The sequence below is a fragment of the Ranitomeya variabilis genome, chromosome 5 (assembly GCF_051348905.1).
Source record: "Ranitomeya variabilis isolate aRanVar5 chromosome 5, aRanVar5.hap1, whole genome shotgun sequence".
NCBI classification, from domain to species: Eukaryota; Metazoa; Chordata; class Amphibia; order Anura; family Dendrobatidae; genus Ranitomeya; species Ranitomeya variabilis.
This window is the reverse complement of record NC_135236.1, coordinates 30,920,859-30,936,287: the sequence shown is the minus strand read 5'-3', so window position 1 is coordinate 30,936,287 and position 15,429 is coordinate 30,920,859. Positions and strand designations below refer to the sequence as shown.

Below are 15,429 nucleotides of genomic sequence, written 5' to 3'. Positions count from 1 at the left end.
CTCCAGTTTCCCAGCAGTCACAGCAGCGCCCTCTTTTTCCCCAGCAGGGTCCTCTCTTTGCCGAACACATCAGTGGCCTCCCTTTCCCCAGCAGACACAGCGGGGTCCTCCCTTTCCTCAGCAGTCACGGCAGGGTCCTCCAGTTCCCCTGCAGTCAGAGTCACTGAGAGCTTTTTACAATGTGTCAGTGGGTTTGGTTCCAACCTATTCAGCTGGTTTAGGACGGTCTACACAATAAAACTCCACACAAGTCTAAGAAGCATCAGATACAGACTAAAACTTAAGGTACCGTCACATTAAGCGACGCTGCAGCGATATCGACAACGATGCCGATCACTGCAGCGTCGCTGTGTGGTCACTGTAGAGCTGTCACACAGACAGCTCTCCAGCGACCAACGATGCCGAAGTCCCCGGGTAACCAGGGTAAACATCGGGTTACTAAGTGCAGGGCCGCGCTTAGTAACCCGATGTTTACCCTGGTTACCATTGTAAATGTAAAAAAAAAAACCACTACATACTCACCATCTGATGTCCCTCAGGTCCCTGGCCGTCTGCTTCCTGCACTGACTGTGAGCGCCGGCCAGCCGTAAAGTAAAAGCAGAGCACAGCGGTGACGTCACCCCTGTGCTGTGGTTTACGGCCGGCCGGCGTTCACAGTCAGTGCGGGAAGCAGACGGCCAGGGACCTGACGGACATCAGAAGGTGAGTATGTACTGTTTTTTTTTTACATTTACAATGGTAACCAGGGTAAATATCGGGTTACTAAGCGCGGCCCTGCGCTTAGTAACCCGATATTTACCCTGGTTACCATTGTAAAACATTGCTGACATCGTTGCTTTTGCTGTCAAACACGACGATACACGCCGGTCTGACGACCAAATAAAGTTCTGGACTTTCAGCAACGACCAGCGATATCACAGCAGGATCCTGATCGCTGCTGCGTGTCAAACACAACGATATCGCTATCCAGGACGCTGCAACGTCACGGATCGCTAGCGATATCGCTGCAAAGTCGTTTAGTAACAAACTCTCAGCTGGGAGCACAGATTGTTTTGCTTATCTAGGCTGGATACCAGTGTAGTATACCCTCAGCTGGATGAAGTATTTGCCCAGGATATGTTTCCATTCTGTGACAGCAAGCAGTAATGTTTATAATGGAGAGAAAAGGAAGAAAAGTGGATGTGACTTGTCCAGAAAAGGGTATTTCAGCTGTGTTCTGTCCCTTTAAGGCAGCATTACTCCATTCAGGCCACGGACCGACCCCCATTATTACAGCGCACTTGTGTATTACGGACGGTGCGGGGAGATGAGGGCGGGGAGGCTGGGAATATGATGGGAAGAGGAGCAGTCGCATCTCTGGACATGTGACCAGACGGGGGCCATTATGGTGGGAGAGGGGGCTGACAGATGTGAGACACCCCCCAAATTAAAGTCTCAGAAAGTTACATTATAGAATGGGCACTACTTCCAAGACATACTCCGGTCACATCCAAAGCTGTGATCACAGGGAATAGTCAGGACTGAGCAGGCCACTGATCTGTGCTGCAGAGCTGCAATCACCGAGAGTGCAGCTCTGGAGGTGACTGGAGTGATGCACATGATACAACCCTGTGAGCCTTCAGCACAGGAAGTAGTACTGGCCTGGGGGGCAGGTAGGAGACCCCTGCGTTCCGGTACAGCTTATAACATGGCAGTGAGCTAGTGTAGGGTCAGAGAAACCTTCAGCCCTGCCCACACTGCTGAGGGATCGTTCCAGTGTACCAGAGTAGAACAAACCCCTGCCCTGACTCCAGGCCGAGATGGCTCACAGTACCAAACCCTCAGCTGTGTGGGCAGGGCTGCAAACCACCTTTCCATTCACTGCGCGTCTATGTCTGCTTGCAGTCAGTGGATAGACACTCCTAGATTCCTTGCCAATACGGCTCAGCTTGGGCTGAGACACTGACCCAAACCCTCAGCTTTATTGGCACCGCTGACTTTCGTCCCTTACATGTAAATTACTGATCACTATTTATAACATTTCTGCTTGTTGTCAGTGAATGAAACGCTTAGATAACACTTAAACAAACCCTCAAACGTGAGAAAAGAGGGCCCGTCTGACCCTTGGCTGTGTGCCTAGATGGTGACGTCGTCATATGTACGGATTCAGCCCCCACAATTGGACCCACAGCCACCAGGAAATCCGACTGTCAGCTCAGCGGGCGAGAAGACGGGGGCCACACGTAATAATGTTATATCACCACCCCCCCACTGACATAGGATCCAAATCAATGATACTTTCCCAATCGCTTCTGACACAGTCTCCGTGACAACTGGAGTAACACCGTCACTGCATTCTATGGTCACCGTGGTAACTGGGAGCATCGATTGTCGTGTTGTCTCCCCACTTTTAGGATGGAGTGGTGATAAACGATGAGCGGTGGGGCTCCAAGCTGCCCAGACGCAGACACTGCTCGCTGCTGAGGGTTTGTCACAAATGTATCCAGTCTGCACAATCCACTATGATCAGTAACACTGGCCAACTCCTGTGCTGGGCGTCTGTTACTATGTATCAACACGCAGCACAGACCGCAACAACTGTAGCGAATCCTCAGCCACATGAGGCTCCGGCCGGGATCCGTAGAGGGCAGGCAGAAACCATCAATGTGAGGCTAATGGGACCCAGGCCCAAAAGGGAAGGCGCCGCTGACCCCTCCCCACAGGCCCAAAAGGGAAAGCGCCGCTGACCCCTCCCCACGGGCCCAAAAGAGAAAGCGCCGCTGACCCCTCCCCACAGGCCCAAAAGGGAAAGCGCCGCTGACCCCTCCCCACGGGCCCAAACTGGAAAGCGCCCCCGACTCCCCCTCCCCACGGGCCCAAAAGGGAAAGCGCCCCCGACTCCCCCTCCCCACGGGCCCAAAAGGGAAAGCGCCCCCGACTCCCCCTCCCCACGGGCCCAAAAGGGAAAGCGCCCCAGACTCCCCCTCCCCACAGGCCCAAAAGGGAAAGCGCCGCTGACCCCTCCCCACAGGCCCAAAAGGGAAAGCGCCGCTGACCCCTCCCCACAGGCCCAAAAGGGAAAGCGCCGCTGACCCCTCCACCAGGCCCAAAAGAGAAAGCGCCGCTGACCCCTCCCCCAGGCCCAAAAGGGAAAGCGCCGCTGACCCCTCCACCAGGCCCAAAAGAGAAAGCGCCGCTGACCCCTCCCCACAGGCCCAAAAGGGAAAGCGCCGCTGACCCCTCCCCACAGGCCCAAAAGGGAAAGCGCCGCTGACCCCTCCCCACAGGCCCAAAAGGGAAGGTGCCACTGACTCCCCCTCCCCCCTGGCCCAACAGGGAAGGCGCAGCTGACCCCCCTCAACCTAACAGGAAAGGCGCCGCTGACCCTCCTCCCCACAGGCAAAGCCCCGCTGACCCCCCCAGACGCCCAATAGAGCACTATATGTCCCAGCATGCCCATAAGTTGCTCACAGAATGTTTCAAGGGATATTCCGGGAGGCAGACAACTTTGCATTAGAGAAGAACCTGCAGAGCCCCAGATAAATGGAAAGGGGCAAACAGACCTACATAATGGAGAGAAAGTAACGCCAAGTGTAGCAGAAAGCCGTCATCACATTGTGACCCAACACTGGTCTGGTGACACTGATGAGTGTCTACTGCCCCCCACCATGACACCTGCTCGCTCCAGGTCACTGACTCCTCACCTGCAGCTCTCATGGAGAGAGCCCATTATAGTCTATGGGCCGCCACCTCCTCGAACACAGAATCAACCCCTAGTCCCAGTCTCCTCCTCACCTTCCCATACACACCGCGGCCCCTAGTCCCAGTCTCCTCCCTGACGCGGCACAGGCCCCTAGTCCCAGTCTCCCTCCCGGACACCGCACAGGCCCCTAGTCCCAGTCTCCTCCCGGACACCGCACAGGCCCCTAGTCCCAGTCTCCTCCCGGACACCGCACAGGCCCCTAGTCCCAGTCTTCTCCCGGACGCCGCACAGGCCCCTAGTCCCAGTCTCCTCCCGGACGCCGCACAGGCCCCTAGTCCCAGTCTCCTCCCGGACGCCGCACAGGCCCCTAGTCCCAGTCTCCTCCCGGACGCCGCACAGGCCCCTAGTCCCAGTCTCCTCCCGGACGCCGCACAGGCCCCTAGTCCCAGTCTCCTCCCGGACACCGCACAGGCCCCTAGTCCCAGTCTCCCTCCCGGACACCGCACAGGCCCCTAGTCCCAGTCTCCCTCCCGGACACCGCACAGGCCCCTAGTCCCAGTCTCCCTCCTGGACACCGCACAGGCCCCTAGTCCCAGTCTCCTCCCGGACGCCGCACAGGCCCCTAGTCCCAGTCTCCTCCCGGACACCGCACAGGCCCCTAGTCCCAGTCTCCTCCCGGACACCGCACAGGCCCCTAGTCCCAGTCTCCTCCCGGACGCCGCACAGGCCCCTAGTCCCAGTCTCCTCCCGGACGCAGCACAGGCCCCTAGTCCCAGTCTCCTCCCGGACGCGGCACAGGCCCCTAGTCCCAGTCTCCCTCCCGGACACCGCACAGGCCCCTAGTCCCAGTCTCCCTCCCGGACACCGCACAGGCCCCTAGTCCCAGTCTCCCTCCCGGACACCGCACAGGCCCCTAGTCCCAGTCTCCTCCCGGACACCGCACAGGCCCCTAGTCCCAGTCTCCTCCCGGACACCGCACAGGCCCCTAGTCCCAGTCTCCTCCCGGACGCCGCACAGGCCCCTAGTCCCAGTCTCCTCCCGGACGCAGCACAGGCCCCTAGTCCCAGTCTCCTCCCGGACGCGGCACAGGCCCCTAGTCCCAGTCTCCCTCCCGGACACCGCACAGGCCCCTAGTCCCAGTCTCCTCCCGGACACCGCACAGGCCCCTAGTCCCAGTCTCCTCCCGGACGCAGCATAGGCCCCTAGTCCCAGTCTCCTCCCGGACGCGGCACAGGCCCCTAGTCCCAGTCTTCTCCCCACCTCTGTTCGCGGTGTCGCACCTAACCCTAGTCACAATGTTGGGTCCTAGTTTAATTTACATCCCACCCCATCAGTGTTGGGCCCTAATCCCCGGTTTCTTTCCAATGCCATATAGTGTCAGTCCTAGACCCCACATACAGTGTCAGACACTAGTCAGTCTCTACTCAACCAAACCTCCGTACACAGTGTAAGTTTGAGTCCCGGCCCACAAACACAGTGTTAGTCCTAGTCCCCGGTCACCCCCATTATAGAGTGTCAGCTCTATGTAATACAACCCCCTCCCCAATAATCCCCTCATCTCACCCTCAATGCAGAGAGATCGATATCATCCAGGCTCCGGGCTGGGGGATCGGTAGCCATGTTTTTTGCTTTGAGTGCGGCGGGGGTTTGGTCACATGGACGGTCCTCGATGACACAGCTGAACACCAGGAGGCGCTGCTCACATCACTGACCACACCACGACAGGTAACGGGTTCGTCAGATCACAATCACAAGCTGCAGTGAGTCACATGACACCCACACTGCAAACAACGGCACAATGTGAGGGCCGCAACACCCCCGCACCGTCAGAACTCCCACACGAGAAGAGGCAGAGCCCCCTGCCAGCAGCAACACACGGCAGAGAGCTCCGTTAGGGGGACCCCAAAACCCTAGAAGGTCTTCTCAGATGGTTCCTCAAAGTCCAAGATGATTCCACAGGGAATGGTCACCGGGGCCTGCGACCGCCGCTCCACCGGAGGGTCACCGGGGCCAGCGACCGCCGCTCCTGGGGGTCATTACTTCCTTTCACTCACAACTGTTCACTTAGGTTGCTCTGGGGGTCTCTGTGGACAGTTGGGAGTCCTCAGCCCTGGTGGCAGCCACTCTTAGGGTCCCTATAGACACTTGGGGGTCCCCAGCCCTTGTGACAGCGGATCTGGGAGTCGGAGGTCACCAGTGCTATAGACAATTGTAAGTGGACAGACCCAGTGACAGCAGTTCTGGAGGTCCCCAGCCCTGGTGACAGCTACTACGGGGGTCCCTAGACAGATGTTGGCTGACAAACCCTGTAACTGCCACTCAGAGGGTCCCTGGACAATTGGGGGCTCTCAGTCCTGGTCACAGCTGCTCCAGGGGTCTCTGTAGAGAGTTGGGGGTCCTCAGCACCAGTGACAGCCACTATGGGGTTCTCTGGACATCTGAGGGTCCTCAGCCCTGGTGACAGCCACTCTGGGGGTCTCTGTATACAGTTGGGGGTCCTCAGCCCTGGTGACAGCTGCTCCGGGGTCTCTGTGGACAGTTGGGGGGTCCTCAGCCCTGAGGACAGCCACTCCAGGGGTCTCTGTATAAAGTTGGGGGTCCTCAGCCCTGGTGACAGCCGCTCCGGGGGTTTCTGTGGACAGCCGCTCTGGGGGTCTCTGTACACAGTTGGGGGGTCCTCAGCCCTGAGGACAGCCACTCCAGGGGTCTCTGTATAAAGTTGGGGGTCCTCAGCCCTGATGACAGCCACTTCAGGGGTCTCTGTATACAGGTGGGGGTCCTCAACTCTTGTTACAGGCACTCCAGGGGTCTCTGTGGCCACTTGGGGGTCCTCAGCTCTGGTTACAGCAGCTCTGGGGGTCTGTGGACAGTTGGGGGTCCTCAGCCTTTATGAGAGCCGCTTCGGGGGCCTCTGTGGACAGTTGTGGGTCCTCAGCTCTGGCGACAGCAGCTCCGGGGGCCTCTGTGGACAGTTGGGGGTCCTCAGCCTTTATGACAGCCGCTCCAGGGGTCTCTGTGGAAAGTTGGGGGTCCCCAGCCTTTATGACAGTGGCTCCGGGGGTCTCTGGACAGTTGGGGGTCCTCAGCCCAGGTGACAGCCGCTTCGGGGGTCTCTGCGGACAGTTGGGGGTCCTTAGACCTGGTGACAGCAGCTCCGGGGGTCTCTGTGGACAGTTGGGGGTCCTTAGACCAGGTGACAGACGCTCTGGGGGTCTCTGTGGACAGTTGGGGGTCCTTAGACCAGGTGACAGCCGCTCCGGGGGTCTCTGCGGACAGTTGGGAGTCCTTAGACCTGGTGACAGACGCTCTGGGGGTCTCTGCGGACAGTTGGGGGTCCTTAGACCTGGTGACAGACGCTCTGGGGGTCTCTGTGGACAGTTGGGGGTCCTTAGACCTGGTGACAGACGCTCTGGGGGTCTCTGTGGACAGTTGGGGGTCCTTAGACCTGGTGACAGACGCTCTGGGGGTCTCTGCGGACAGTTGGGGGTCCTTAGACCTGGTAACAGACGCTCTGGGGGTCTCTGCGGACAGTTGGGGGTCCTCAGCCCAGGTGACAGCGGTTGCTATGGTGGGCGGGGAGGATTAGTCTTTGTACCGGCCTGCGGTGTTGCGAGGCCCCTGTAGCCGCTGCTGCGGCCGCTCCCCGTCTTCTCCGCCGCCCCCGTCCCTCTAGCTCCGGTACTTCCGGCTCCCGTCCTCCGTTCTCCCTCGCTGAGGCCGCACCTGGAGGATGGCGCTTCAGGCACCGCCCACGACTCGTCTCATTGGTGGAGAAAGGCGCGGAGAGGCGGAGTCTTGGGAAGAAATGTCACATGACGAAAAACCGCAGCGGCAAAATAGACAGCACCTGAGATGGGCGGAGCCTCGGCAGGAGGAGGAGCTTGATGCGGATTTAAGGGGAGGAGTTACTGCGTCATGTTAAAATAATCATTGAAGGGCGGGACCTACGTAAAGGGCGGGGTAGGAGGCGTCCGAGAGGCAGAGGCGGCCATATTGGGTAAGGGAAGGTGCCCGATTACAAAAAAGCAGCAAATTCATGGAAATTCTTTGTTTATGGTGAAGACAAGTGATAATAAGCCATTAACTGCCACAATCTGTGCGGTCTGAGTGCCTAACTCCAATCCGTCCCTCATACTGCGGAACTGTCCCGCACCGGACTCCACTTCTCCCGCACAGCCAGCCCCCTTGTATTAGTCCACGCCCCTCTGTATCTTCATTCTGAGGGTGGGTACATGTGTGTGGTGTGGTGAGTCGCCCGCCAGGGCCGTGTTCACTGGGAATGTCACGGTGGTGACCCGGTCCGTGGCCCTGGGCGCCCATGTAAAAGGGGAAAGTCTTTAAAGGGATTTGGTGAATAAAGTTTATGTTCGTGACGCCACCTGTGGTATTCGGTCAGTGGGGACCGACGCTGCTTTACGGGGTCCTCGGGGGTGATGTTATGGCAGCTAGATGGTATAACTTCCCACAGGTGAAGTGTATCCCCAGGGCTCCCGGTGTGCCGCCGCGATCTCCATCTGCGCACGCGCGGCATCCCGCGGCCATTTTCCTGAAGCCCCGGGCAGCAGAGCGCTCCATCTGCGCACGCGCGGCCACAGGAAGATGGCCGCCCCCACCGATCACCAGGGGAATAGCGCAGATCGCGCTCTTTTCCTTCAGCTGCGCAGTGGATTCGCCTGTTGGGCATGCGCAGACCACTACGCCACCAACGGAAAAATAAGCAAGATCTGGGGGAAGAAACGACGATGTCACCACGCCCATCCGACCAGACCAGCCTGATTGACAGGCGAAAACGGCGACTTTGGTAACGTATTTCGGCAGCATAGGTGGGGAATCAGGGTCCACAAAATACACTGTTGTAATGCACAGCTCAGGCCCTATTTAACGGTATTTTTAGCTCATACGGAAAAAACGGGGTGACAGGTTCCCTTTAAATGGAAGAAGTTTGGGACCACCGGAAGTCTTCCAAGACCTGGCTGTCCAGCCAAACTGAACAATTGTGGTAGAAGAACCTTGGTGAGAGAGGTAAAGAGGAACCCCAAGATCACTGTGGCTGAGCTCCAGAGAAAAGTTCCACAAAGTCAACTATCACTGCAGACCTCCACCAGTCAGACCTTTATGGCAGAGTGGCCCGACGGAAACCTCTCCTCAGTGCAAGACATAGGAAAACCCGCCTAGAGTTTGCTAAAAAACACATGAAGGACTCCCAAACTATGAGAAATAAGATTCTCTTATCTGATGAGACGAAGATAGACCTTTTTGGTAATTATTCTAAGCGGTATGTGTGGAGAAAACCAGGCACTGCTCATCACCTGCCCAACACAATCCCAACAGTGAAACATGGTGGTGTCAGCATCATGCTATGGGGGTGTTTTTCAGCTGCAGGGACAGGACGACTGGTTGTCATTGAAGGAAACATGAATGCGGCCAAGTACAGAGATATCCTGGATGAAAACCTCTTCCAGAATGCTCTGGACCTAAGACTTGGCTGAAGGTTCACCTTCCAACAAGACAATGACCCTAAGCGCACAGCTAAAATAACAAAGGAGTGGCATCAGAACAACTCTGTGACCATTCTTGACTGGCCCAGCCAGAGCCCTGACCTGAACCCAACTGAGCATCTCTGGAGAGACCTAAGAATGGCCGTCCACCAACGTTCACCATCCAACCTGACGGAACTGGAGAGGATCTGCAAGGAAGAATGGCCGAGGATCCCCAAATCCAGGGGTGAAAAACTTATGGCATCATTCCCAAGAAGACTCATGACTGTACTAGCTCAAAAGGGGCTTCTACTCAGTACTGATCAAAGGGTCTGAAGACTTATGACCATGTGATAGTTCAGTTTTTCTTTTTTAATAAATTTGAAATGTCTACATTTCTGGGGTTTTTCAGTCAAGATGGGGTGCAGAGTGTACATTAATGAGGACAAAAACTAACTTTTTTGAATTTACCAAATGGCTGCAATGAAACAAAGAGTGAAAAATGTAAAGGGGCCTGAATACTTTCCGCACCCACTGTAAGGGACATTTTAGGCTTTGAGCTTCTGTTATTGAGTTCCCGGGATAGCACCTGGTGGTCCTGGAGTACATAACATACTGGAGATCCTAGGACGGGTGCTTTCTCTGGGTAAAATTCTTCCTTTGGTTTCCTTTTATAGCAGTGGTGTGGAAATGGTGGGAAGTGATGGATTTGAGTTTAGAGGGTCTTCCTGGAAGTCAAGACGGAGGGTCAACTTGACCACTTAAGTCCTATATTCCCTAGTGTTTGTAATCAGAAAGCGTCAGACAATCCTTGCCCTGAAGATGATCTGAGGAAGGTCCCTTCGTTGGCGCACTACATAAGGGATCCTTGGAGGTCTCCTATGGGGGGCTCCGCTCTCAGGCTGTCAGACTAATGCCTGTCCTGCTGACAGTTCCTCCAAACTTAGGTTGTCCCCTCCGGCGAGGTCTTATCTCCTCACCACAGAAGGATCAGGCCTGTAGACTTCCAGCTCATCTTCTTCGCTCTTTCCTCTTTGTCATGGTTGTGGTCAGATCACAGGGCGCAGATGTCTCCTGCGGTCAATAGCTGAAAGGGAACTACTACCCCCAGTTTCATCCGGAATACTAAAAATCAAGTAGTCATCAGAATATTGGAGCAGCGACACGACGATGAATGTGACGAGCGTCCGTCCTGTCTTCTATAAGTCAGTCTGCTCATGATATAGGCTGCCATTCTCACTAGCACTGCTTGCTGAAGCCGCTCTCCTCTAGTAATCTGTTCTCTGTCAAACACTCAGCTCTCTCTGCTGTGTCGTCACAATGTGCCAGTGCGAAGTCTGAGCACTGTCTGCTGATCCAATTGTATCCACGTCTCAGCTGAGATATTTCCAGGGTGATTCTCATTCACTGACAGCAAGCAGAGGCCTGAAAGTAAAAGACTAGAAACACAAAGGCTCCAATTCACTATTTATTTTATTTAGATTAAAAGATCGAATTTATGTCTTTTTTTTACGCTGCTTTAGTTTTGGTGTTGGCTCGATATCGTGGCTGCAGTTTTTTATTCAGATATTTTGGGTTCATTTATCACTTTTCAAAATATTTCCCATTTTTGAGCAATGTTACTCCAGTTGCCATCATGGAGCACAGCATCGCACACTTTTTTTTTTTTCAATGTTGAAGACTTACTTGTGAAGTTTCGAGTGTAAGGAGCAGGTTCAGGAGCTGAGCCCGCACCATCCCCGGTAGATATTGGCTGTGAGCATCTGCAGCAACTGGAGCTAGTGCTAATCACTACAGTTAACCTCTCAAATGCCATTTCCAATCTCTGACGCTCAAGGGAGCGCAGTCTGTGCAGTGTACGCACCCATCGGCCCCCTGCGAGTGCTACCACTGCGGGGAACCGATGGACTGCTATAGCTGGAGGGGCCGTCATGTTGGCGCTCCAGTGAGACACAGACTGCGCTGCACAGGATTGTGATCAAAAAGTAAAAAAAAAAGTGATACCATTACCAAATAAGAAACAGATGTGAAAACATTCCGGACACAAAAATAGCAACAAAATTATATAATACATATATATATATATATATATATATATATACACACACACACTGTTCAAAAAATAAAGGGAACACTTAAACAACAGAATATAACTCCAAGTAAATCAAACTTCTGTGAAATCAAACTGTCCACTTAGGAACCAACACTGTTTGACAATCAATTTCACATGCTGTTGTACAAATGGCATAGACAACAGATGGAAATTATTGACAATTATCAAGACACCCTCAATTAAGGAGTGGTTCTGCAGGTGGGGACCACAGACCACATCTCAGTACCAATGCTTTCTGGCTGATGTTTTGTCACTTTTGAATGTTGGTTGTGCTTTCACACACGTGGTAGCATGAGAAGGACTCTACAACCCACACAAGTGGCTCAGGTAGTGCAGCTCATCCAGGATGGCACATCAATGCGAGCTGTGTCAAGAAGGTTTCCTGTGTCTGTCAGCGTAGTGTCCAGAGGCTGGAGGCGCTACCAGGAGACACGCCAGTACACCAGGAGACATGGAGGGGGCCGTAGGAGGGCAACAACCCAGCAGCAGGACCGCTACTTCAGCCTTTGTGCAAGGAGGAACAGGAGGAGCACTGCCAGAGCCCTGCAAAATGACCTCCAGCAGGCCACAAATGTGCATGTGTCTGCAAAAATGGTTAGAAATCGACTCCATGAGGATGGTCTGAGTGCCCGACGTCCACAGATGGGGGTTGTGCTCACAGCACCTGCACCTAAAGTGCAGGCCCCCATCACCAACCTCAGCGGTGAGGATCTGGCCACTTATTTCTTAGAAAAAATCAACCTCATCCATCAGGATATCTCAGCGCAATCTCCTCAGTGCCTGGATCCCCTTCCCTGCCGCACCTCAAGCTCACTAGACATCTTCGGGCCTGTTTCAGAAGAAGAAGTCTCCAAGCTCCTCGCTTCTGCTCGGCCTACAACCTGCAACAGTGACCCCATTCCCTCACCTCTCCTGCAGTCTCTCTCGCCAGTGGTCACCACTCACCTGACAAAAATATTTAACCTCTCTCTTTCTTCGGTATCTTTCCCTCCTCATTTAAACATTCCATCATAACCCCTTTACTTAAAAAGCCATCCCTGGACCAGAACTGCACTGCTAACTACAGACCTGTCTCTAACCTTTCCTTCATCTCTAAACTCCTGGTCCACTACTGTCTAATCCGCTATCTCTCGGATAACTCTCTTCTCGACCCCTTACAATCTGGTTTCCGCTCTTTACACTCCACTGAAACTGCCCTCACTAAAGTCTCTAATGATCTAATAACAGCTAAATCCAAAGGTCATTGCTCTCTGCTGATTCTCCTGGATCTCTCTGCCGCATTCGACACTGTGGATCATCAGCTCCTCCTCGCTATGCTCCGCTCCATAGGCCTCAAGGACACAGCCCACTCCTGGTTCTCCTCCTACCTCTCTGACCGCTCCTTCACTGTATCCTTTTGCCGGCTCCTCTTCCTCTCCTCGTCCCCTTACTATCGGGGTTCCGCAAGGCTCAGTCCTAGGCCCCCTCCTCTTCTCTCTATACATGGCCCCTATTGGATTGCACAAACAATCGGCAGATTTGGGTTTCAGTACCATCTCTATGCTGATGACACCCAATTATACACTTCTTCCCCCGACATCACCCCTACCCTAATTCAAAATACCAAGGATTGTCTGTCTGCTGTCTCTAACATCATGTCCTCCCTCTACCTGAAACTAAATCTCTCCAAAGCGGAACTTCTTGTGTTTCTCCCTTCTACTAACCTCACTCTTCCCAACATAGAAATTACCCTGGAGGGTTCAACCATAACTCCCAAGCAGCATGCCCACTGTCTCGGGGTCATATTCGACTCCGAACTTTCCTTTACTCCCTACATCCGATCACTCACTCGCTCTTGTCACCTGCATCTTAAAAACATCTCCAGAATCCGACCTTTTCTCACCGTTGAAACTGCTAAGACTCTTACTGTCGCTCTTATTCATTCTCGTCTGGACTACTGCAACTCTCTTCTGATCGGTCTCCCTCTTACCAAACTTTCTCATCTCCAATCCATCTTGAATGCTGCAGCCAGAGTCATATTTCTGTCCAGCCGCTTCACCGATGCCTCCATCTTGTGCCAGTCATTACACTGGCTACCCATTCGCTACAGGGTCCAGTATAAACTCATCTCTCTCACCCACAAAGCTCTCCACAGTTCTGCACCGCCTTATATCTCCTCTCTCATCTCTGTCTATCGCCCTACACGTGCCCTCTGTTCTACAAATGACCTAAGACTAACATCCCCCGTAATCCGAACCTCACACCTCCGTCTCCAAGACTTCTCTCGTGCTGCATCAGCTCTCTGGAATGCACTTCCCCAGACGATCAGACTGATACCTAGCCCCGACCTATTCAAGCGCGCTCTAAAAACCCATCTATTCAAACAAGCCTACCACATCATCTACTCAGTAAACTAACTTTGCCCTGTTCCCTCCTCCCAAATATTACTCTGAATCTGCACCCTACTATTCATCTGTCTCCACACCCTCCATGCACACGATAACTGCACTTGATACTTGACTATTGCACTAAACACACGGGCTGATGACCGGATCATGCAGCTTTATATGAAAATCCCTATGTATTATAATTGCCAGACCTGAAATAACGAGCACTTTTCACCTATTGTGTCCCCCCATTTCCTTGTAGATTGTAAGCTTGCGAGCAGGGACCTCACTCCTAATGTCACTGTGTAAATTCTCTTAACTTGTATTGAATTTATTGTTTGTACATGTCCCCGCTTAATTGTAAAATGCTGCGGAATATATTGGCGCTATATAAATAAAAATTATTATTATTATTACAGCCCAACACTGTGCAGGACACTTGGCATTTGCCATAGAACACCAGGATTGGTAAATTCCCCACTGGCGCCCTGTGCTCTTCACAGATGAAAGCAGGTTCACACTGAGCACATGTGACAGACGTGAGTCTGGAGACGCCGTGGAGAGCGATCTGCTGCCTGCAACATCCTTCATCATGACCGGTTTGGCAGTGGGTCAGTAATGGTGTGGGGTGGCATTTATTTGCAGTGCAGCACAGCCCTCCATGTGCTCGCCAAAGGTAGCCTGACTGCCATTAGGTACCGAAATGAGATTCTCAGACCCCTTGTGAGACCATATGCTGGTGCGGTTGGCCCTGGGTTACTCCTAATGCAGGACAATGCCAGACCTCATGTGGCTGGAGTGTCAGCAGTTCCTGCAAGATGAAGGCATTGAAGATATGGACTGGCCCACCCGTTCCCCAGACCTGAATCCAAATGAACACATCTGGGACATCACGTCTCGTACCAACCACCAATGTCATGTTGCACCACAGACTGTCCACGAGTTGGCGGATGCTTTAGTCCAAGTCTAGGAGGAGATCCCTCTGGAGACCATTTGCCGCCTCATCAGGCGCATGCCCAGGTCGTTGTAGGGAGGTCATACAGGCACGTGGAGGCCACACACACTACTGAGCATCATTTCCTTGTCTTGAGGCATTTCCAATGAAGTTGGGTCAGCCTGTAACTTCATTTTACACTTTGATTTTGTGCATCATTCCAACTCCAAACCTCCGTGGGATATTAATTGTGATTTATGTTGATAATTTTTAGGTTTTATTGTTCTCAACACATTCCACTATGTAATGAATAAAGATTTACAAACTGGGATATTTCATTCACTGATATCTAGAATGTGGTATTTTAGTGTTCCCTTTATTTTTTTGAGCAGTGTATTATATATACATACACACATACATACATATTTAATTTTTTTTTTTTAATTTATTTTATTTTTTATTTTACAGCAAAAATGAACTCCCAAAAAGTAAAACCTCAAAGACAAGAACACAATCATGCAATAAATTACCTTCCAGATCTGTGAAGAAGAGAGAAAATTATATGTTTTTTTCTTTTTATCGAATGCATTAGACATTGCAGAAAATTCTTCAAAATGGAGCACAAAGTCAATCAACGAAAACAGGAAAAAAGGTGGAAGATTGGCTGCAGCGGTCACATTTTATTCAAGCCAGAAACAGATATTTACCTCACTGTTCCTTCCGTCTCGGATAATGTGACTGCTGCAGCCAATCAGCTGCCATTGTCACCTGATGCAACTACTGGAAAAGGAGACTGGCGGAGGACGCAGTACAGAATATGGGGGAGCGGTGCTGGTCTGGAGCTGGGTAGGTGTTAT

General features: G+C 53.0%; 1 protein-coding gene across 7 annotated transcripts in view; it reads right to left on the bottom strand.

Annotated features, from left to right (window-relative positions):
• MINK1 (misshapen like kinase 1) overlaps window positions 1-7,441 on the bottom strand; it is a 138,830-nt gene extending 131,389 nt beyond the window's left edge. For 3 of the 7 annotated variants that reach the window (XM_077261616.1, XM_077261618.1, XM_077261619.1), the window contains exon 1: window positions 5,246-7,440. In XM_077261616.1, coding sequence (XP_077117731.1) covers window positions 5,246-5,302 — 57 coding nt within the window. In that variant the 5' untranslated portion in view covers window positions 5,303-7,440. Of the gene's footprint in view, window positions 1-5,245 lie in introns of all 7 variants that reach the window. The other 4 variants (XM_077261620.1, XM_077261621.1, XM_077261615.1 and 1 more) reach the window with 3 other exon arrangements.
• Between the last annotated feature and the right edge of the window lie 7,988 nt (window positions 7,442-15,429).